General features: G+C 45.2%; 2 protein-coding genes across 4 annotated transcripts in view; both read right to left on the bottom strand.

The window, feature by feature from the left end:
* Positions 1-304: 304 nt before the first annotated feature.
* On the bottom strand, positions 305-2,576 carry LOC108787904 (E3 ubiquitin-protein ligase UHRF1-like). The gene has a single exon (XM_018557595.1). The coding sequence runs from the start codon at positions 2,543-2,545 to the stop codon at positions 305-307; it is 2,241 nt and encodes a 746-aa protein (XP_018413097.1). The 5' UTR covers positions 2,546-2,576.
* Positions 2,577-7,634: 5,058 nt separating this feature from the next.
* PEX1 (peroxisomal biogenesis factor 1) overlaps positions 7,635-24,265 on the bottom strand; it is a 58,372-nt gene continuing 41,741 nt past the window's right edge. The window contains exons 21-24 of one of the 3 annotated variants that reach the window (XM_018557600.1): positions 23,139-23,366; positions 18,189-18,362; positions 9,860-9,987; positions 7,635-7,781 (exon numbers count right to left, since the gene is read on the bottom strand). In XM_018557600.1, the coding sequence (XP_018413102.1) occupies positions 7,706-7,781; positions 9,860-9,987; positions 18,189-18,362; positions 23,139-23,366 (606 nt within the window). In that variant the 3' untranslated portion in view covers positions 7,635-7,705. The remainder of the gene's footprint in view (positions 7,782-9,859; positions 9,988-18,188; positions 18,363-23,138; positions 23,367-24,265) is intronic. The other 2 variants (XM_018557602.1, XM_018557601.1) reach the window with 2 other exon arrangements.

Consider the following 24,265-nt stretch of genomic DNA (forward strand, 5'->3'; position numbering starts at 1 on the left):
GGGAGAGGCAACCTTAGGACTGCAGCTGTTGCACAACTACAAGTCCCATGATGCATTGCAAGACCGACAGTCACAGACATGACCACTAGAGGCATGACAGGATTTGTAGTTTTAGCACAGCTGGAGTGCTGATGTCGCCAGCCTGGTGTAACCCATTACTCTAAAATTTGGGCTAGAGTTCCACTTTGATAATAGCACTGTGTATATAGAAAAGAGTTTGAAGACAACAAAATATAGTACAGCATGAACTGAAGGCAAAACATCCAGATGCACAGTACACTGTCCCAAACTAAAAGGTGGGATCTTATCTGCCACTCTCATAGCCAGGGAAGAGCTGGCTGAGAACAGCTTGCAGTGCCTTGTTCACAGACATGTTGTAGTTCTTGCCCAGGTCGTGTCTGCACGCGGGACAAGTATGCACGGAGGCTTTAAAGGAACGATCCAGGCAGGTCTTGCAGATGTTGTGCAGGCACTCGGTGGTGACCGGCTCGTACACCACTTCTTGGCAGCAGATGCACAGGAAGGTCTCTTCCACCTTGTTGATGAACTTCGGTCCTTCCTTCAGGAAGCTCAGCGCGTCATTCCATAACTTGCCATTGATTTCATCTTTGTGAATCAGAGCTTTCTGCTCGGCGCTCAGTTTGTACACTTCCACTTTGGTTTTCTTGGGAGTGCCAGCAGATGGCACCAGAGCTTTAGCATTCTCAGACTTCCTTTTCCTCTTGCCTTTGCTGGGAGTTTCGAGCGCGCTAGCACTGGCGTCATTCTCTTTTTCCCTCTCTTTATTAGCAACGGATTCTAGGTAGCCCGCGGGGTACAGCATGGCAATGCCCAGTTTTTTTATTCGCTCTTTACCCTCCTTGGTCCACGGAGCAGGTTCCTCATCGTCTCTCTTGAGCAGGTAACGCCACACGAGGAAGCCAGACTTTCCCTTCTGAGGCCAGTACTTGACCACTTTGTAAATTCCATCGTATCGGTTGCCGTCCTCGGGGGCATATTTGCTGTGTTTCCTCCCCTTGGAGCTGCGCACGACGCGGACGGGCTTTCCGGCTCGCCAGTCCTTAGCCACGGAGCCCTGTTTGTCATTGATGGGTGCGTTGCAGTTCAAGGCTAGAGCTCGGTTCATGTTTGTGAGTTTCTGGTCACATGACTGCTCAGCAGTGCGTTTGTTACCGGAGAGGTCACGGCCTCCGCTGCCGGTGTAAGTGAACTCAGTCCCGCGGTCTACATCATCCTCGTAACCTCCGGCTAGCACAAGAGAATAGGAGCCATCGTTGCTTCTCCCGTGGATGCCAGCTACATGCGGCCTGTGCACCCCGGCTTCACTGACCTGCACTCTGAACTTCCACTGCATGCCAACCGGCACCCCAGGTATCGGCCCGTAGTGATTGGATGGGACAATGGTACATTCTCTAGAGCGCCCAACACACGCCATGCCTTTGCCCCAGTCCCGCTGGCAGGAAGAAGAGGCCGACGGCATCTTGGATTTCCTTTTGCTCTCCTTGAGCTTCTCGCCAGCCAGCACCACTTCGCTGGTATCGACTCTGCATTCGGGGCAGTACCAGTCCTCATCGGGCAGGGCAGAAAGAGGCGGGTCCAGGCAGTACATGTGGAACGCCACGTCGCATTCGTCACACAGCAGCTGTTTATCAGGGTCTTGCTTGCCCCCGCAGATGTGACAGGCGCACATGTGGCACTTCACCCTGGGGTTATCCCGGCAGTGCTTGCACTCGGGCCCGTTCTGACGCTTCGGAGGGCTCTCCGGGGACAGGTCCTCGCCGCCCGGCTCCTCAATTTTAAAAATCTCATCCACAAAGCGGATCCTGCAGTCATCCAGGGAGTCGCCGGCGTCACCGAGCATGACTTTGGCGTATACCTCCTTGATGGTACGGGTCTCCCTCTTTCGTAGGATCTCAGCATCGTACCAGTAGCCCTTCTCCTTCGGGTCATCGGGGTTGTAGTTGACCATGACCACTTGTCCCGCCATAAGATCATCCCATGGCAGCTTGGTCCTGGCCCGGGGTCTCACATCCTTCTCGGTCAGCTGCACCTCCCCATTCTCAGGGTAGTCCTCATACCGGATGTGGTAGAGGAAGTCCTCAGAAGAGGGGTGTGGGGTCACCTTCACCACCTGGGCCTCGAACCAGGCTCCCATGTTCAGGTCCCGGGCGTCCACCAGCTGGTCGGCCTTGTACAGGGCGAGCTCGGTGGAGGGGAGCTCTTTCTCTTCCTCCGGCTCTATGTCGGGCATCTTGGCCTCTTCTTCCTCCTCCGGTACTTCGTCCTTCTCCTCGGTGACCGGGGACACACACACCGGGACCTGCCGCACCATCAGCTGCACGATGTCATTCAGGTTGACACTGTAGTCGAACAGCGTGTGGCCGTCCTCCATCTGCTTACCCCGGTAGAAGAGCCGCTGCCGCTCCAGCTCCACCCCGAACACCTCCTGGATCCGCTGCCGCAGCTCCTCAACCTTGGTCAGCTTGGAAAGGTTGTCGAGCCGCTCGGTCTGCCGGCCGTCCATGGTGCGCACCTGGATCCACATGATGGCTGAAGGGAGGCGAGCTCTCGCCGGACTGAAGCAATAGGTGAAGGAAGTGCTCGTTTGCTGTGGCTTCAGCGTCCCCCGGCTGCTCGGTACCGGCGGGGAGTGTTAGTCTTTCAGCGCTGACTGAAGTGAATGAGAATCTCCCGCGCTGCACGGAGCGCGCGGTTTTGTAGTTTGGCGGGAAATTCCTCAGTGCCAAGCGGATTGGAGGAAACTGGAGCTCGGGAGGGAGAAAGGAGGCGGGGCGGGCTCCGGATAGGAAGCTGAGGCTCATGAGGGGAAAGGGGCGGATCCAGATGGTAGGCTGTGTGTGGTGGGAGTGGGTGGAGTCGGGTCCCTGGATTGCGAGCTAGTGGGCGGAGTCGGGCCGCTTCTGTGCTTACAAACATCTGTCGTTGTATTTCCATAGTGAGTACAAATATAATAAACAAAAATCTTCATATATGACATATTCCTATAATAAATAACACCCCGGATATCGTACATCAGTATTACACAGCAATATATCGCTCCAGTCACCGCCGTTTTGAATCCATCGCACCCTCTGGAATTTGCACAGCCATGCGATATATAAACTATATTTTTACATATCTCGAACACAACTTGTCATTCGTTTCTGAATGAAAAATATTCTATTGTTATCTTTTCGTGTTATATCACGTGAGGTTCTGTTCTGTGTCAATCAGTTCTGAACTTCCCGGGGTGAGCACCATCGGTGTGACGTCACGGTGTGCAGCAATCTCCCGCCAAATGTTCCCTCACAAGAAGATGAGAGCTGCTGAAGGAGGCAGAAATGTCAATGTGGGGCTGGGCTGCTGTCCTAGCCAAGCAGATGTGTAAATGCCAATTATTTGGTGTCATGTGGCAGAAATGAGCAAATAAAGTTATTCACCAACTCTTAACAACAAAAATAATTTGTTCATAAAGATGTATAATTTACCCAGATGGGAAACATTCAAGTTTTTGCACTTTGCATGTTTATAAGTCTACGTCCAGTGAATATTCTTACCTTTTCTTAAACAAAAAGCAATATTCTTTAAGGGAATCTGTCTGTGGCTTTATTCAGTCACATAGTGCAGCTCCCTCTGGCCCCTAAGACCCCATTCACCCTGAGCGATTTGTCGCACGATTTCAGCAAAAAAATCGCTCAAACATCAGCTCAATGTACCTCAGTGTAGCTCGTCCAATGCATTTCAATAGAGCTGTTCACATCTCACAGCTCAATGTAGCTTGTCGCTTGAACATGACCTATTTTTCGGCAGATTTCATGCAATTTGGCCCAATAGACTTCAATGGTGTAGCTCAATGTCGCACGAATTTGTGTGACATTGTCGCGCTACAGAAATGTCACTTTTGCACAGAAATATAAGCAGAAACATAAGCAGGAAACAGGAAGAGGAATTATGTCATATCAAGACTTCTTTTGATTGGATACAGCCCAATGTAGCAGCTAAGAAGTCCATGCCATAAGTAGCGCTACAATATGAGCACTGTAACTCAATGTCTCTCAAAGTCGCTCAGCTCAAATCAGTGCTGAGGTAGCTCAGTGTGAATGGGGTCTAATGGTGCTAGGGATATAATTATTAAAGTGGCATATATTTTTTTTTAAGGCTGCTGTGCATGCATCAAAAATGAACCCCTGTAAGAAAAAAAGAATGATGCATGAAATCACACCACACAAGGGATCCTGTGGCTCTCCTTCACAGAGGAAAGGGCCTTCAATTATCGAAGACCCCGGGGCGCAAGGCTTCTGACGGGCAAGGCCGAAACCAGGTGGACCAGCCAAAGACGGTCCACCAAGTACTTCTCCAGAAAAGAGACCCACGGTGGGAAAAGGTGAAAGAGCCAAAGGCCACAAAGCCTCTCCTCAGACATCAGGACGGGCTCTGAAGGCACCCACACCCTCCATCATCTGTGGGGCGAGTGTGTACCCATGCAATGGGTGCTCTAAATAGATAAATAAATGCCTTTGCTAGACGTGGAAGGCCAAAAAAATAAATAACAATAGCACCACTCCCCCCACATACTGAGTATAACACTGGTTTAGCCCTGGCCTTCAACCTGCAGCTCTCTGACACCATTCAGACAATAGTCTGTTTTGCTTCTTACTCAGCTCTTTGAAAGATTGGAGTCTAGTAGTTAATGTTTTGGCTTTTTTTTATTTACACCATTCAAAAGCTGGCCATACACTCATTAATTTCTTTTGTTCCGCCCATGGTTCCTCCATCCATCCTAAACAGCCTGGCTGGACAAATCTTCCCTGCCGGGCTATTGTATTACGACAGTCGGTGCCCGTGGCTGTCTGAATACCCAAACAGCGACTGTAGCTGACAATTTTCTACCTGGCTCAAATTGAACATCACAGCTCGCATTTCATTCAAGTGAGCAGGGCTCGGACAAAATTTGAGCAGTGTATGGCCAGCTTTACCTTTTTTGGCCCTTTTGATGTCATGGGCCACACTTGAGACCCCCTTTATCAAGTAAGATGACTGCCACTGGTCTAGGCGGTTTCTAACGCTCTATTAGAGGTCATTACTTACCTGATTCAACAGACCTCAGACTACAAAGGTCCACCAAAGCCGCTGCTGTTTGCTGGTCGTGTAGCCTCCCTCTTGCTGACATCATCATGTGCAATGCAGTACATGATGACATCGAGGACCGGTTCACCAAGGGAGGACTGGGTCAGTACTAATAAGGGCCTTTGCACAGGTGTCAGAACCTTCATTCAGAATCCATTGGCAGGTGCATTTGTGCGAGTCTACATAATGTATAAATGGCGGGCACGGGTGCCATCATTTTATTTTACTGTGGTAATGCATATTACTGTCAGGCATTTATGTGAATCCGCTCTTAAAAGCTGAGAGACAGAGAAAGTGAGACGGAAACCTCTATTATTTATCCTTGAAATGCGTTCTGACCTGCTGATGTCCACTGGTTGAGCAGAGCTCAGCGACTTGCCTGCAGACTTACTCCAGATGCCTCACAGCTTCAGCTTCCTTTCTCTCTGGCGGTTGTCTCTCTCCTCTACCCGTGGCCAGGGTATGAGGTAGAAGCTGGTAGGTCTTTTGCGCGGTCTCATGTTGTTTTTCTTTGTTTTACCCCGGAGTTTGCACTCCTCATTTGATTCAACAGGCTGCATGGTCTCCACTTTAGTTGTAGTTGATTTTTTGTTTATACACATAGGACTACATCTGCCTTTATGTGTACAGTAATACCTTGGTTTACAAGTAACTTGATTTGAGAGCGTTTTGCAAGATAAGCAAACATTTCTGAAAAATGTTGCCTTGATATACAAGCAATGTCTTGCAATAAGAGCAAAATTTTGTAGAAAAGGCTTGTAGCAGTGCGAGCGATTAATCTGTTTAACGACAATGCAATGTCACATTGGATAGATTCCTTGTTAAGGTTTCACGTAATGAAAAAGATTCCATTGAGTCAAGAGATAGCAGTGATTCCGTTAGTGATAGTGAAAGTCATCCTACACAATAATCCTCCTCTCTCTTGTCCCCCTCACACCGGCCACAAAGGTACCTGTAATTGGTTTATTTTTCTTTATATTTTGTACAGTATTATATTACAGTACAGTATTGTAATCATTGTTATATGAATATTTTTGGGTTGTGGAACGAATCATCTGAATTTCCATTATTTCCTATGGGGAAATTCGCTTTGATATACAAGCACTTTGGATTACAAGCATGCTTCCGGAACAAATTATGCTCCTAAACCAAGGTATTACTGTACAGTGTATCAAAAGTTCAGTAGGCACTCAGAGGCCTTCAAACAGGAGTAAACGCCTTGAGCAAGGCTGGCTGTGACACTCTGAAATGTTGGTAAGATAAAACCTACACTTTAGGCGTTTACTCCTGTTTGAAGATCTCTCAGTGCCTACAGAACTTTTGCTATACTGCTGCTACTGTGTGGCGCACAGAGGCATGTTTTTCTGGATTGTGTGCCGGTACTAGACATGTGCATTCGGATTCGGACGAACCTGCAAATCAACGAAAATCAGTTGATTCAGCAGTTTCGTCCGAATCCAAAATAACAAATGTAATATATGCCCGAATATACTAAAACGATATTCGGGGATACATAAATTTCTTTTCAGAGCACACCGGCGGCCATATTAACCACCAGCACGTTCTGCGCATGCCCGACGCCATCTTGGAGGCGGAGAGTATGTCACATGTTAAACGAGCGGTGGCCAGATTTGGCCACCGGGGCGTTCTGTGCATGCACGTCACCATTTTGGAGAAGATCTTGGTATACACCAAGATGGCGGCGCTCGAATATGTGGGCTCCGCCATCTTGGTGTATACCAAGATCTACTCCAAAATACTGCGGTTTCAGTGTGCGGTTTTGGATTCGGAGGCTCCTTGCCTCCGAATCAACATAAAGATTTGTTTCCTTTGACGAAACGAATGAAAACGTTTTTTGTTTTAATTTGTTTCGTCTTTTTTGTTGTGCACATGTCTAGCCGGTACCAATTTTCTATTGATGTACACTGCTTTTCCAAAAAAATAAGTCACTATTAAGCTAAGTAGGTAGTTTAGAGCCTTCCATTGGATAATAGGTCTAGGTTCAGCAAAGTTATATGCCCAAAAAATGAGGTCAGCTGTCTACCTGAATATATCGAATGATCAAGTTTTTCCATCAATGGGTTTTTTCTTCCCTTGTGGCACATTGGGCATAATTCCAAGATGACAATCCCGGGATTCAGCGGGCTCAGATTGTGAAAGAGTGATTCAGGGAGCATGAGACATCATTGTCACACATGGATTGGCCACCAGAGTCCAGACCTTAACCCCATTGAGAATCTTTGGAATGTGCTGGAGAAGACTTTACGCAGTGCTCCGACTCTCCTACATCAGTACAGGATCTTGGTGACAAATTATTACAACTCTGGATGGAAATAAATGTTCTGACATTGCATAATCTTATCGAAATGATGCCACGAAGAATCAAAGCTAAAGGTGGTCCAGCGAAATATTGTGTGACTTTATGTTCTAATGTTGTTATGTGATAGACTCATCTCTGTAAATAAGTAAGAGCAATAAAGAAAAGGTGAAAAATAAACGTATTTATTCATTCTGAGTTATTCACACAACTCAGTTTATTTTACATTACTTTTACGGTAGATTCTTAACATTAATGGTATTAGGCTAAAGTTACTTTCTTGCTACCGCTGGAGAGTTGTCCAGCTGATTTCTTAGGATTTTGAAAGTTTTCATAGCTGTATATGAAAAAAAAAAATCAATATATTAATATACAATATGATATGAAGCATACCTCATCTCATCACCTGTATTTTAGTCTCCTGGTATTTACTAGGGGACAAACCCAGGGGCCACAATGATTCCTGCAGATAAAGTTTAGGTAACGATCAGACACACACACTCCGATCTCTGGGACTATTTGAGTTAGCTGGTGACCCTAAACTGTAACAGTCTTACTTTTCCAGCCTTGTTTGATTTAAATGATGAAGAATTGGTTAGGAAGGCTTAGAACTTTTAAAAGAACCAGATTTCCATTGAATCCTTATAAAATATAGGAAACCACCATGTGATGCAACTTATTAGCAATCACACAGAAAAAATAAGTCTGAGATTAGGGTGGCGATATTACCAGACAATGAGAAACATACACATGCTCTGAGAACAACTAGGGACCAGAAGGTTTTTAGCCCCTTTGACAAAACATTCCCCAGTAGAGGGTACTAGTTGCGCTCCAGTCATTACAGGAGACAGTGACGATGTGGAGGTCAGCAGGTGGAACCAGTGAGAGTTGTAGGAGCCCAGAACGGGACAACTAGGGACTGGGTGATTTTTAACCATTTTGTCCCTTTTGCCAAAACATTCCCCGTACAGGTCACTAGTTGACCTCCAGTCATCACAGGAGACATTGACGATGTGGAGGTCAACAGGAGGAACCAGTGAGAGCTGTTGGGGCCTAGAAGGGGACAACCAGGGACTGAAAGATTTGTAGCCTTTTTGCCAAGACATTCCCCCGTACAGGGCACCAGGTGACCCCCATTCATTACAGGACACAGTGGCGATGTGGAGGTCAGCAGGTAGAACCAGTGAGAGCTGTAGGGGCCAGAAAGGGACAACTAGGGACTGGATGATTTTTTATCCCTCAAAACATTCAGGGTAGGGTGAACTGTGACCCCTTTGTGACCATGACCACCCTTTGACCCATCCTTCCCCCCATTACCAAAGTTTTGTCCACTTAAAATGACCCTATCACTAAGTACATGCTCATCTACTGTATCTTATCACCCAAGCAGCTGAACAACTACATTGCTGAGAAATGGTCCCCTAAATTTCACTGGGAAACCAAAACTTCTGGGAGTAACAATCTCCCAAGTCCCCCATAGAGGTCACTAGTTGACCTCAGTCATTACAGGAGACAGTGGAGATGTGAAGGTCAACAAGAGGAACCAGTGAGAGCTGTAGGGAACCCAGAAGACCATCACTGCTGGAAGTGCTGTTTTCACAGCAGATTTCGGGGGACCATTTCTCAGCGATAGTGTGGCTTTCTGCAGTGTGGCCAGCAGGAAAAGCGAACTTGTACATCCTTCTTTTTACAGGTTCTCTTCAAAAAAAGGTATTATAGTGGCAGGGTCACTTTATGGGACCTCAATTATTTAATAGGGCAGACATGTATCTCTTAAGAGATTTTCGGCGGAAACCTTGGAAATATCAACCCCATCTATTTGCTACATAGTTTATGGAGCAGATTACTGGATAGTCTTCAATTCTACCCAACCATATCTAACGCAGCCTAATAGAAACTAGACATGTGCACTGCCAAAAAATTTGTTTAGTTTTGTTTCGTTTTAAATTCGGATTTGTGTTATTTCGTTTTTCGGGTGGGAAAGTCAATTCGGATTAGGACGAAATTCGGTAGCGGTATTTTGAATGTTCGTTTCGTTTTCTGTTCTTATTTGTTTCGTTCGAAATATTTTTCTCCTTCTCTAATGTCACTTTGCTCCAACGAACGAAACGAATAAGAAACGAATAAGAAACGAAAACGAAACGAACATTCAAACTACCGCTACCGAATTTCGGAAATGGAAATTCGGATTCGTTATGTCTGTAATTCGGAATTCGGATACATCCGAATGTCCGAATTTCCGAAAATTCGTCCGAATTTCGATTCGGAACGAAACGAATCGCACATGTCTAATAGAAACCACCAATCAAAGGGGTTCCAGTTCACCCTACCTTGAATGGTCTGCCAAGTGGAATGCAATGAATTGTTTAGCTACAGTATATCACCATTTGGGGTTTTTTTCCCTTCATTGCTTACATGTGATTGAAAAACATCCTGTCTTCTATGCTTATAGAAGGTCTTGTGCTGGCGAGCGATGTCATAAGGTGCTGTTGGTTGATGCATAGTCTCTTCTTAGATTCCACGTGGCGGTGAGATGTTTCCTGCTGAATGATAAATTATATGGATTTACTATGAAAATATATTCTCAGTATGTCCTTCCCGACCATGGGAAGAAACAGATGAACTATTTTTGCAATGGTCTACCATTAAAATACATGACATGATCAGAATATCAGGGTGGTGTTTTATAGTACTAGATGACTTTTGTACTCTATAAACCCTAATACTGTTTAATAAATGTTTCTGCTTTTAACCTAAGTCTGGTGTCTGTGTGTCTATAGAATTTCCCCTTTTGCTACTCTTCTCATTAGCAGTTCTGGGCCTACAAAGTGTCAGGTCCTCTTTAAAAAGAGTTTTCTCTTTCAGTGAAGAAACAAGAAAACCCTTCAGTGCCTAAGCAATGGCCAGTGGTGGAATTCTTCCTGTTGGATTGTATCCATTCTGACCATCTATATCCTTAAAAGGAGAACTATGGGGTCAGTGCTTTTTCCCCATAGTTCTCCTAAGGGTCACGGGAGGACACAAACTAGCGTCCTCCCGTGACCCAAAGCTCAGTATACCGCAAGCTTGAGCTTGCGGTATACTGAGGCCGCCGCAGCCAAGACGGATACCAACATTACTGTCGAGATGCACCCAGCTGCGTGATTGACAGCTGGCTCTGCCTATCTAGAGGCAGAGCCAGCTGTACCCGCCCCCTCTACCATCCGTTCCGCCAGTCAGCGCTGGAGGATCGGACAGGAGAGGGGGGGGAATCCCTGCAGGGAGCCGTGAGTGAATCACGGCTCTGCAGGGACAGGATCGAGAAGTGAGCGAGCGACGGTATGTGTTCGCTCACTTCCCAATCTATTGAGCCGACGTGTGACAGTTTCATTGTCACGTCGGCTCGAACTATGAGGATGAGTGATTTTCACTCACCTCATAGTCCTGCTTTAAATTGCTAGTTATATATGTAATGTTTCTTTGAGAACAAAGCTGACAAGGGTGCTATTCATAAAAGTAGAGAGGGGGAGAGATCGCCCACAATGACCAATAAGATTCTTTGTTGCATTTAGAGAATTAAAGATGAAATAAGATTGGTCACCATGGACAACTTATCACATTCTCACACTTCTTATATAAATAGCCCTCAAAGTGTTGCTAGTATATACCCTTGGAGCAATGTTGAATGACCAGCACGACTGGTGCCTGCAAATGGGTATCGGTGAACTGATTCCTCATAGCCAGAGAGGCAGAAAGATACTATGGGCACACTGATTTTTGCTTGTTCCTATTTACTTTTTTCTTAATAAAATATTTTTAACTAGCACCTCATGCTTGTCTGGTTTTCAATGTGCTCTGACAACCTTATTGCCAACAAAACATATCAAGGCTACTAGGGACCTCTTCCTGAGGCAGTAGTAACTGTCACTGCTACTTAAAGGAGAACTATGAGGTGAGTGCTTTTCACTCACCTCATAGTTTTAGCCGACCTGTGACAATGAGACTGTCACAGGTCGGCTCAGGAGATCGGAAGTGAGCGAACACATACCGGCGTTCACTCACTTCTCGCAGAGAGCCGTGACAGGGGAGGGGCTGGATTCCCCCCTCCCCGCTCCGATCCTCCAGCGCTGACTGGCTTAACGGACGGGGGCGGGTACAGCTGGCTCTGCCTCTGGATAGGCAGAGCCAGCTGTCACTCACGCAGCTGGGCGGATCCAGACATAATTATCGGGATCCGCTTCAGCTGCAGCGTCTCAGTATACCGCGAGCTGTAGCTCGCAGTATACTGAGCTTAGGGTGTAGTTTGTGTCCTCCCGTTACCCTAAGGAGAACTATGGGGAAAAGTCCTAACCCCATTGTTCCCTTTTGTTTTCTATGTTCGTGGTGGAAGCCCCAGAGCCTTGGATGAGCAGCGCCTCAAGTTTGTGTGAAAAACTGTGATAAACTGTTGAAAACTTTAGAGTATGCAACAGCAAGTGGATCGTTCAGCTGGCAGCCATTAGCGCCAAGAGTTAAAGAAAACTTTTTGTCAATGGCTACCGATTGATCTCAAACTGATATCAAAAGCAAGCTGCATTTGCAAATCAACACAAACCCAAAGTCGTAGTCATGGTCCCTTATGCTAGCCATACACCATATGAAAGACATCGCTTGATTCCCACATTCAAGGTAAACAGCACGGATGACGGAATCTCCCCTGCTGGCAACTGCAGCCGTCTAAATACCCCAATAGTGAAGAGGATCCTAGTAGGCCTTGAAACGTCACTTCCTGATACAGTGTCCTGTCTTCTCATCTAAACATGCTGTGCTGGTGATATCATTGATTGATAAATGGAAGGTTCACTACTTATATACAGGTTTGTACTTCATTGCTCTTAGACTTGGTAGTCCGTGCCAAATAACAAAGCTGAGTTATTCAGGCTACAAAGGTCCGCACTCCGTGTGTTGCCTAGGACTGAAATAGTTTGCATTAATCATGTATAGCCAATATTTGTCTTTAGTTTTGGATAGAGTACAGTAGGATTAGATCCTCTGTCAGACTTTCATTGGTGTCTGAGTTCCTGCTATGGAGATTCACTCCCTCAAGCTTTCCTTGTTACCATTGTCGAACAGACAGAAAGTGACAAGACACCCAGACATTTCCAGTTGTCATCAGAACAAGAGGGGAGGGTAACTCTTCCAATGTTCTCACTTTGCAGAGATTTCTTCCCAGTACCTGTTGCATCACTGGGGCAAGAAGTGAAGTTTCCCCAACAGGATACAGACAGCAAAAAAAACATACCGGTACATGGTAACATCAGTTATAATATACTCATGCAATAATCCATAACTCTACATAAACTAACATGTCCACAAGAATTTACTGGGCTATATACCAGGTCCTCCACTCCGTTTACTAAAGGCCTTAAAGGGGAAGTACACTTTGAGAAGAACAAATGCCATCCCACCTCAATGCCCTAATCGCCACATTACTCCATATACGTATACTGTACACCTTCATCAGATTGAGAAGAACACAAGTTCCTCAGTTCTTGGCTGACTTGCAAACCCCCCACCCCCAACATGATGCATGCAACTTGGAAACCATTCTGCTCCTACACTAGAATTGACACATCCACACTCTCTCATAAGTCTGTGAATACATTCCAGCCATGGGCAGGCTTGGTACTGAAGAACGTGTATGTATCTGCAGCTGAGCAAGTTGTGTACTTGTCATAATTAATTTGATGACAAAGGAGAACTATGAGGTGAGTGCTTTTCACTCACCTCATAGTTTTAGCCGACCTGTGACAATGAGACTGTCACAGGTCGGCTCAGGAGATCGGAAGTGAGCGAACACATACCGGCGTTCACTCACTTCTCGCAGAGAGCCGTGACAGGGGAGGGGCTGGATTCCCCCCTCCCCGCTCCGATCCTCCAGCGCTGACTGGCTTAACGGACGGGGGCGGGTACAGCTGGCTCTGCCTCTGGATAGGCAGAGCCAGCTGTCACTCACGCAGCTGGGCGGATCCAGACATAATTATCGGGATCCGCTTCAGCTGCAGCGTCTCAGTATACCGCGAGCTGTAGCTCGCAGTATACTGAGCTTAGGGTGTAGTTTGTGTCCTCCCGTTACCCTAAGGAGAACTATGGGGAAAAGTCCTAACCCCATTGTTCCCTTTTGTTTTCTATGTTCGTGGTGGAAGCCCCAGAGCCTTGGATGAGCAGCGCCTCAAGTTTGTGTGAAAAACTGTGATAAACTGTTGAAAACTTTAGAGTATGCAACAGCAAGTGGATCGTTCAGCTGGCAGCCATTAGCGCCAAGAGTTAAAGAAAACTTTTTGTCAATGGCTACCGATTGATCTCAAACTGATATCAAAAGCAAGCTGCATTTGCAAATCAACACAAACCCAAAGTCGTAGTCATGGTCCCTTATGCTAGCCATACACCATATGAAAGACATCGCTTGATTCCCACATTCAAGGTAAACAGCACGGATGACGGAATCTCCCCTGCTGGCAACTGCAGCCGTCTAAATACCCCAATAGTGAAGAGGATCCTAGTAGGCCTTGAAACGTCACTTCCTGATACAGTGTCCTGTCTTCTCATCTAAACATGCTGTGCTGGTGATATCATTGATTGATAAATGGAAGGTTCACTACTTATATACAGGTTTGTACTTCATTGCTCTTAGACTTGGTAGTCCGTGCCAAATAACAAAGCTGAGTTATTCAGGCTACAAAGGTCCGCACTCCGTGTGTTGCCTAGGACTGAAATAGTTTGCATTAATCATGTATAGCCAATATTTGTCTTTAGTTTTGGATAGAGTACAGTAGGATTAGATCCTCTGTCAGACTTTCATTGGTGTCTGAGTTCCTGCTATGGAGATTCACTCCCTCAAGCTTTCCTTGTTACCATTGTCGAACAGACAGAAAGTGACAAGACACCCAGACATTTCCAGTTGTCATCAGAACAAGAGGGGAGGGTAACTCTTCCAATGTTCTCACTTTGCAGAGATTTCTTCCCAGTACCTGTTGCATCACTGGGGCAAGAAGTGAAGTTTCCCCAACAGGATACAGACAGCAAAAAAAACATACCGGTACATGGTAACATCAGTTATAATATACTCATGCAATAATCCATAACTCTACATAAACTAACATGTCCACAAGAATTTACTGGGCTATATACCAGGTCCTCCACTCCGTTTACTAAAGGCCTTAAAGGGGAAGTACACTTTGAGAAGAACAAATGCCATCCCACCTCAATGCCCTAATCGCCACATTACTCCATATACGTATACTGTACACCTTCATCAGATTGAGAAGAACACAAGTTCCTCAGTTCTTGGCTGACTTGCAAACCCCCCACCCCCAACATGATGCATGCAACTTGGAAACCATTCTGCTCCTACACTAGAATTGACACATCCACACTCTCTCATAAGTCTGTGAATACATTCCAGCCATGGGCAGGCTTGGTACTGAAGAACGTGTATGTATCTGCAGCTGAGCAAGTTGTGTACTTGTCATAATTAATTTGATGACGGTGATGAAGAAAGTTTTTATTCTTAAAGTGCACTTACCTTTTAAGTGAGCCAGTGAGCCACTAATCCTTCATTTGAAATCTGGGAGCCCTTAAATATATGAGCTACTGATCAGAAGAATCCTATAATAACCCAACACCATGGACTCAATAACTGGTCAATGCTGAGTGGTCAAAAGGTTTCATACTTTTTTTTTCAAGAGTGAAGGAGATCTCTAATATTAAAGCCAATATACAATATCAACAACATTCCCTTATTCCAAAAAATACCCCTCAAATTACCTCACAGTTACTGCGGTACACAGCCATATCTGTACAGCTTTCGTGGAAGAGTTACTTGATAATCACATTTTACTAAGTGCACATGTCCATTTTGCCTTCTCTGATCTAAACTAGCCCGGCATACTTGCATACTCGATTCAGTGTTAGTTTACATCCTGCTACAAAAGTCTTCTGTGCACTGTCCCCGGGCCCCAGGGGATGGCCCATAAAAGTCTATGGAAAGCTGCTGCCATGGTGTGGTCAGCCCACAGAAGACTTTCAGGAATCAGTACAGGATGTATACAAACAATAGGGGCCAAGGCTGCCAGATCAAGGCGAGTATGGATCTAGGAAGAGAGATGGTGGGCTAGTTTAGGTCAGGGAAGTGGGGTAAAAAAGCTAAATCCACTTACAGTATTATTTAAGATTAATTTAAAAAAAAACATCAGCAGCTTTTAAGTAGCAAATCCCCCCAAACATAAGACAATTAGTGCTTCTACCAAACAGGCAAGCAGCATGTTAATCTGTGCTTGTAAATTAGCAATCAGAAGCGTGGAAGCTGATGCATACCTAGAAATGTTAATGCACTAGCTGCAGTTTAGTAATGGTTAGTATAATCAGGACTCTAAAAACCTAGGGATGATAGGGATTTCAAGGCCATACATTATGACACTCTATAATAATAGTGACATTTCTTATCATTGCTGTGCTATTCACGGGCCTGGAAAGATTTCTGTAGACAGTTAGCCAATGTGTCTCCGAAAACAATAGGTAGAGACACCCATCTTTCCCATTCAGAGAAAAGAGACAGTGTCTGTGTTAGAGCTCATTTACACCAGGGCAGGCCACTGTAGTCTCATTAACACATGTGCATGAATGCATTATATGTGTTAACACGAATTAACACGTTGTGTCAAGGCAGCACATATATGTGCCATGCAACCCAGTGGAGCAGAAATTGGACGTGCAGCAAGTTTGGTCAGCATAGTGGACTACAACACGTTACCACTTGCTGTGGTGGTTTGTTGGAATGCCATTCACAATAAATGGGACCAAAGTGCAGCAATGCATGTAATTTTAATTTCCGCGACACGCTGGTGTGAATAGGCCATAATGCCCGCTCCCTGACCACTTTGGACTTACCTCTTCGGAACGCCCCTGCTCCTTCCTCCATCATAGCGGCTCCATTACTCCTGGTGCTGGCTGGTGTCAGGTCTCAGAGGGAGTGGTGACACAACCCCTTCTCGTACCCAGCAACTGGCCACTATGTTATATGCTCCCCCATACCTGGGAGCACTGGGTATTTTATAGTGGCTGTCAAGAAGAAGGAGCGGTGGGGAGTGCTTGAGAGGTTTTAAGCTGGTCGGAGGGTGAGCTTGAGACCCCGTTCACATTGAGCGATTTATCGCGCGGTAATTCCCGCGATATCGCGGCAATTTACTGCGCAATATCGCTCTCCAATGCTTCTCAATGGGGCAAAGGGTCCTGCTGTCGCGGGTCGTGTGTCGCTACAGCAGGACCCTTTTTGGAGCGGATTTAGCCGCGATTCAAGCTTGCTCAATGCAAGCATTTGCGCGATATCGCGCAACAAATTGCGCAAAATGCAAATCGCGTGACAAACGCGTGATTTGCGAATCGCGCAGTGTGAATGGGGCCCTACATAGACCTTGTCACTTTGCCCTGAGTGAAAAAAGGTGACATTGTCTCTTTGACTTTGCTCTAATTTTAATATTGTCAATAGAACAAAAAATTCCCTAACCCCTTACAACTAGCTATTTTAGCAAATTGTCCACTCCTAACATATGTATTTTTTTCCAGCAGTGTTAAATAAAATATACTGAGAGAAATTGCTGGGATGCCAGAGATGACCTCCCTCTCAAAATGATAGCTGCCAGACTGAATTAAATGGCTTTCAAAATAAAGCTTGGCATACAGCATACAGGTGGGCTAAACAAAATCACTCAATTCCTCCATCCACACTTTTTAGCCAACTACTGTATTCTGACAGCCGGCACCCGTGGCTGACTGCAACTGATTGGCTCCTTTGAAAAAAGTCAATTGAAAAGTCATCTTTTGCTGAGCTGGGTGGTGCCAGAAGGGCCACCCGTGGATCGAACTTCATCTGTTTCAGCAGGAAATGGCCAAAGTTTGTTGTTTGTATGGCCAGTCTAACTGATCCAGAAATAGCAATCATCATTAAACTAATATAGAAGACCAATATTGTGCCGAGCTAATAATCATACACATCTAATGGAGAAAGTACTGAAATTAGAGGATCAGCAAAAAGTTGGTACATAGAGCAAATTCTGGACTGTTGATTAATATAGAAGACCAATAATGTGCCGAGCTAATAATCATACACATCTAATGGATGTGTATGATTACTAGCTCGGCACATTATTGTTTTTCACATTCTTTAGATATTCATTTATACCCTTATATATATCCTTTATATCCGGTGAAGCAGAAAGTACTGAAATTAGAGGATCAGCAAAAAGTTGGTACATAGAGCAAATTCTGGACTGTTGTTGATGAACTGGCTGAAATTCACTTTGTGATTGGCCCTGTCAGCAGCCTCCTGCCTGCAATCCTGCCCTTCAATCTGAAAATCAAAGGAGCCAGACGGAGATTTATCAGTCCAACAGTAACTTCAGCCAATCAGCTAGAGTCACTCTTCACGTATTCTGACATGGGGGGTGCCCGCTGTCAAAATGCAATAGTTGCAGCGGGAGATAAGTCCATCCACTCTATATAGTGTGGATGGAGGAATCTGTTAGATTGTTTTTCATCCAGCCCAGTGTATGGCCAGCTTTAGAAACAGGGACAGGCAGTTTCATAAGGAAAGGTCAGCACTGGCAGTCTATGTCATGTGTTGCTCTCAGCACAGGTTTCCCTTAATAAACGTATCTGCCATGTTGTTTGGAAGAATGAGGAAGGGACACAGACGTTATGGACAGAAGCATTCGGAAAGTCGATATACCACATTCATGTAGTTGGGAGCAGTGATCTCAGCGTTTAGACTCTGACAGTGTTCCCGCTGATCTTCTTGTGAGGAGGTTATGAGCACTAGAGGTTGGGAAGGCACTAATTCTCCTACAGACCAGCCAGTGAAATCATGAGTTAAGGAATTGCTTCCAGACAAGCTGTGGCAGGTCTGTAAAGACAGTTGAAGGAAGACACATTACATCTGCTGTTGGGGATAACGGTCTGTGCACATTGAGGCACCGGCTACAACACAGAAAAGGGCCGAGGAAATGAATACAATTTATATCTTTCCTATTTGTCGTCGATTTGCGTGCGTAGATTAGATTTACAAGATATTAGAACATTAAAGTGTATTTCCACTATGTTTCTTAATTTTCTAGATTTTTTCCTTGGAGTAGGCCTTTGGGCAGACTGCAACCTACTCTGAACATTCTGAAAGTGAACGTGTAAGGCGAGAGAGTAAGCTTTCTCTCATTACCATATAATGCTTAAAATCTTTAATCCTTATTTAGAACACACAGAGGGGAAATGATCAAAACTGGAGCAGACAAAATCTGGAGCAGCTGTGCACGGCAACCAATCAACTTCTCTCTTTCATTTTCAAATCTTAACTGAACAAACTGAAGAGAGAAGCTGATTGGTTGCCCAGAGAAACTGCTCTAGATTTTGTCTGCTCCAGTTTTGATAAATTTCCCTCTCAATGTTCCAATCTAGTTTACAACTGCCAATGAAGATCTGCCAGCAAAGCACAGGCAGAGTTAATTATGGTAAACATACGCTCCCCGGCCCACTCTTTAACATCACGTGACAGGAAAAAAAAAATTCAGTTTTGGAGTTTCCAGAATAGAGCAAGTAAAAATGTAATATGTATTTTTTTTAAGCTATGCTTTGTGAATGGGAACACGTGACAAATATAAACTAAGTGTTATCCCAATTTGCCTGCAACAGTGGAAATACACTTCAAGATCAACATTCCAAAACAAATCGCATGCAAATTTTCTCAGAAAGCAGAACAAGTTTTAAGACATTTGACAACATTTCTGAAACTACTGCTCTCACTGTGATAAGAGGGTTAACCCCATTCTTTGTTACTGAGCTTCACTGTATCCCAGAAGACAACCCTGAGGAAGCCAGAAGGCACCCCAGGGTGCCACAGCACCCTGGTTGAGAAAGGCCGCTCTGGACCAAAACGAGCAGTGAACCCTTGCAGTGGGTTTCAAATTCAAATTAATAAACTAAACATGAGATTGTAGTCCATCACAGGAGTGAGCTTGGAGCGGTGACTACTTTACAACACACACAGGGGCCATGGGGAACAAAAGTAGCCCCCTCCAGAAGGAAGGACAGTGTCGGCACCAATTCAGAGATGATTTGAGGATCTACAGCCGAGTGATACACAAATAAGATACATTTTTGTTAATAGTTAAGGTACTTGAATTCAATTTTAAGGCCTCATTCACACTAGACACTAACCCGATTCTGGCCAGAACACATTGCATCCAATTACGGCCGGCTCACTATGTTGTGGGGTAGGAGGGGGCGTGGCGGTCCATTGAAGTGAATGGCACCATAGCCACGCCCTCCGGCCACAATGTGATCGGCTGCACGGGAACACAAGGCACATTATGCCTGCGGTCCGATCAAAATGCTGCAAGCACTATTTTGATCGGAGTGGACCAGACCCCTCCTGCCCCACAACATAGTGAGCCGGCCGCAATGCGATGCCGTGCGTTCTGGCCAGAATTGGGCCGGTACGCACTGCGTCTAGTGTGAACGAGGCCTTAATCTTAACTCCTGAGTTTAGTGTCACTTTATAGGGAGAGACAGCTAGCCCAATGCAAGAATACAGCCAGTCAGCTTATATATTTCTCTTAGTGCAGGTTTCCTTTAACAATTGTGTTTGATTCAAACAGGGTTATTCACTAAAGGGTGAAGAGTTTGGAGAAGACAGGAGAAGTGGACAATCTAGGACAACATAGCTGATTTGGAGAAATTCTCCAATTCAGTTTACTTTCCAGTTCAGCCATGTTGTCCTAGATTGTTCACTTCTCTGGCCTTCTCCAAACTCTTCACCCCTTTGTGAATAACCCTGAAATACTTCTGCAAGCATTGATACCATTGAGGTGTTAGTTTTATGCTCACAAAGCAAGTCAAAGAGCAGTAAGTAAACAGCAGCAATGCCAATAAATTAATTCCAATTCATCTACCGTCTGACTTTAGTAAGTTGTAGTCAGCTTAGTAATTGTTTCTGTGGTTTACTGAATATTGCAAATCATCACCGCTCTTTGTTCTCTTTAATAAGTCTGTAGATTTTTTCTCTATCTGCTTCATGTTGAAAGCAGAACTCAACCAAAAATAACATAAGTGAATAGCCCACTAAAAAATAAAAGAATGAAACCAGCAATGCAACATTCCAGGGTTATTTTTCTTTTAATAAAGCATAATAAAATGCTGCCTTCTGTTTTTAAAAATTATGCTTACTTTTATTAATTCTGTTCTCTGTCCCAAATAGGAGACAGATCCACCGGTGGATGCACAGCCCCAGCTCCTCATGAGTGAGGGCCTTGTCCACACCATGTCCGGATCATGTCCAGACCAGAACAGTTTGTTCCTGGACCAAAAAGCATCCTGGTGTATCCCTATGGTATTTCTGTGCTCTGTTCACATCAGCGCAGTCCATTCCGGACCAGACAAAAAAAAAAATACTGCTTGTCTCATTTTGTCTGGTCTGGAATGCATCAAGGACGCATACAAACTCACTGGAACGCACCTGTACGCATATTTTAAGCTAAAAAAAAAAAAACCTCTTTCAAACGCGGCAAAAATGCAGTAAAACGCAATGCACCGCATTCCAGATCTGGTCCGGAAAATGATGTGAACCTGGCCTGAGCACCCGGCTAGGAGAATTCGGTTTGGTTAGCAAACACAATAAAATTCAAGACAAGATGGTAAGCAGGGCCCTGCCACTGAGGGCTTACACTCTAAAAGGGAGGGGCAAGTGATACATGTGGGGGGATGAATTGTTTGAAAACGTGATGGTTGAGTGGTTAGGTTGAGGTGGGATAGGCTTCCCTGAAGGGATGAGTCTTTAGGGATCGCCTAAAGTCAGTCAGAGTGGGAGATAGATGAACAGGTTGGGGTAAAGAGAATGGGAGAGACTCTAGAGAAGTCCTGGAGGCGAGTATGGGAGGAGCTGGAAAGCAGGAGGTCTTGGGAGGAGCAGAGGGGACGTTTAGAGTGATATTTTGAGACAAGGTTTGAGATATAGCTGGGGGCAGAGTTGTGGATGGCTTTGTAAGTGGTTGTTAATATTTAGAATTTTATCCTTTATCCTGCGTATCCAACAGCAGCATTAATAACAGTAAGCGTCATTTTTAAAAGCAGAAGGCAGCATTTCAATATGCATTGTTGTTAATGGATTTTTGAGAAAATAAAACATTAGGGGCTCATTCACATTGGCGGGCACACACTTGCAGAGATCTTCTCCCGTAAGGGACAGGTGCTGCGTGTAATTGTGTGCAACTGTCTGTACCTCCTTATGGAAGGATGCATGTGGCCAAACGACCAATCTGAACCTGTGCATCCATGCAGGTCCAGGTGCCCACACATGGATGCACACCCAGACCTGTACGGAAGTGCAGGCTCCGGTTGGCCTGTAGCTGCATTCAGCTGTGGCCTCCCATATGGAGGTACAGGTGGCTGTATGTAGAAAAATGCAGCACCTGTACCTCCTTGGAGCAGGTCTCTTAACAGGCATGCATGCTGTGTGGATGAGGGCTAAAAGGTAAACTAACTCTTTAATCTAAAGATGCCTCCAGCACTACTTCTTTTTCTGCCACTAGATGTTCTCAGTCTGATAGCCAGCTTCATTCAACCCACTTCCTCTGTGCCCCAGTCTTCCCTCCCCCAGCCTGTGACTGGACAGCAAAAGGAGAAGCAGCACCGTGATGAGCTCATCTCTCCATCACTCTGCTCTCTCCTATCAACATGCTTCTCGTCAGCACATGAACTGATTGGTTCCTTATACTGCTTTTTCTCTCACACTCCAGCTCTGCTTTACATGGACTATAATACCAGGTCTAACTCAGGTACTTACACTGCTTGCATTTAAAAAATAAATTAATTATGTATTTGTGATTACAGGGCTCCATTTATTTGTGTCTTGTGTATCTGCCTGAAGTTCAGCTTTAAAGTGTAAATAAAGTAGAAACCTTTTTTTTTGTAGCAAAAGATTAAACCCTCTCTCAGGTTATATTTTGCTGCCTGTGTCCACTGGGGAGGTTTCCCTTTACATCCTGTCCTGAAGACACAACAAGAAATTAGAAAAACCCTTTGCAAAGTAAATGGAATCCCCATCTAAGGCGAGACATGCACAATCAAATTTATTTTCCATGCTACCCGGCATGGAAAGAGGAACCCTCTTCTGGCTCACACAGTGACTGCATCAGATTGGAAAAAGTCACTGTTTAGCCATCAATTTTTTATTTTTCAGTTGAAGTTTGTAGAGCCAGGTGGTGCCAACAAGGTCGCCCACGCCTCAAAGTTTGTCCAATATAGCCAAAATTCAAGCTGTGTATTGATAAGGGTTGTCACAGAAACAAGGGTCACCATTGGATGATTTCCTCTCTCCATTTGCTCTGGTGACAATGTGTGTTAATAACATTGGTCAGCAGGACAAATTGAAAGCGTGAATCTGCCCAGGGAGGACACAAGCAGCAACAGAAACCTGAGAACGGGTCTCACCCCTCCCTACTCTATCCAAACCTAAAAAGAAGTTCCCTTTAAACACATTTTAACTCTTAAATGATTATTAGATCATTGCATGCAAGGTCCATATTGCAGAAAGAGAGAGAATGATTAGTTGGTTTATTGGGAAGTATATAGACAGGCCCAACCATGCACACGGAAATAAATACATTCGGCTGCATTCAAATTTGGTAACTACCTTATCAGAGCTGCCGTTACCCAGATCTGACTCGTTGGAGCTGCCAAAATAAAGGCGCCATATGTTGGACTTGGGCTCTTCCGGGGGAATTCTGATCATTTCTAGAGAGGTAAGGGAGTGATCTAAGACACTATCCGCTTCTCCCCCTGATTCATCAGACACGCTGCTTTGGTTCAGGAATATCATTGACGAGAGGCTTGCATCGCTGTCAGAACCGGAACTACTATCCTGAAAGTAGCAAAAGGCAAGTATTAGAAAACCATCCTCCTTGTTGTGTCTACAACACTACCCTCTGACTCTGAGTTATACGTCACACTATCCTCTGACTCTGAGCTATGCTTCACACTACTATCCTCTGACTCTGCACTATACGTCACACTATCCTCTGACTCTGCACTATACGTCACACTATCCTCTGACTCTGCGCCATGCTTCACACTATCCTCTGACTCTGCGCCATGCTTCACACTATCCTCTGACTCTGCGCCATGCTTCACACTATCCTCTGACTCTGCGCCATGCTTCACACTATCCTCTGACTCTGCGCCATGCTTCACACTATCCTCTGACTCTGCGCCATGCTTCACACTATCCTCTGACTCTGCGCCATGCTTCACACTATCCTCTGACTCTGCGCCATGCTTCACACTATCCTCTGACTCTGCGCCATGCTTCACACTATCCTCTGACTCTGCGCCATGCTTCACACTATCCTCTGACTCTGCGCCATGCTTCACACTATCCTCTGACTCTGCGCCATGCTTCACACTATCCTCTGACTCTGCGCCATGCTTCACACTATCCTCTGACTCTGCGCCATGCTTCACACTATCCTCTGACTCTGCGCCATGCTTCACACTATCCTCTGACTCTGCGCCATGCTTCACACTATCCTCTGACTCTGCGCCATGCTTCACACTATCCTCTGACTCTGCACTATACGTCACACTATCCTCTGACTCTGCACTATACGTCACACTATCCTCTGACTCTGCACTATACGTCACGACTATCCTCTGACTCTGAGCTATACTTCACACTATCCTCTGACTCTAAGCTATACTTCACACTATCCTCTGACTCTGAGCTATGCTTCACACTATCCTCTGACTCTGAGCTATACTTCA

Source organism: Nanorana parkeri, unplaced genomic scaffold, assembly GCF_000935625.1.
Source record: "Nanorana parkeri isolate BGI_ZX_2015 unplaced genomic scaffold, ASM93562v1 scaffold291, whole genome shotgun sequence".
NCBI lineage: Eukaryota > Metazoa > Chordata > Amphibia > Anura > Dicroglossidae > Nanorana > Nanorana parkeri.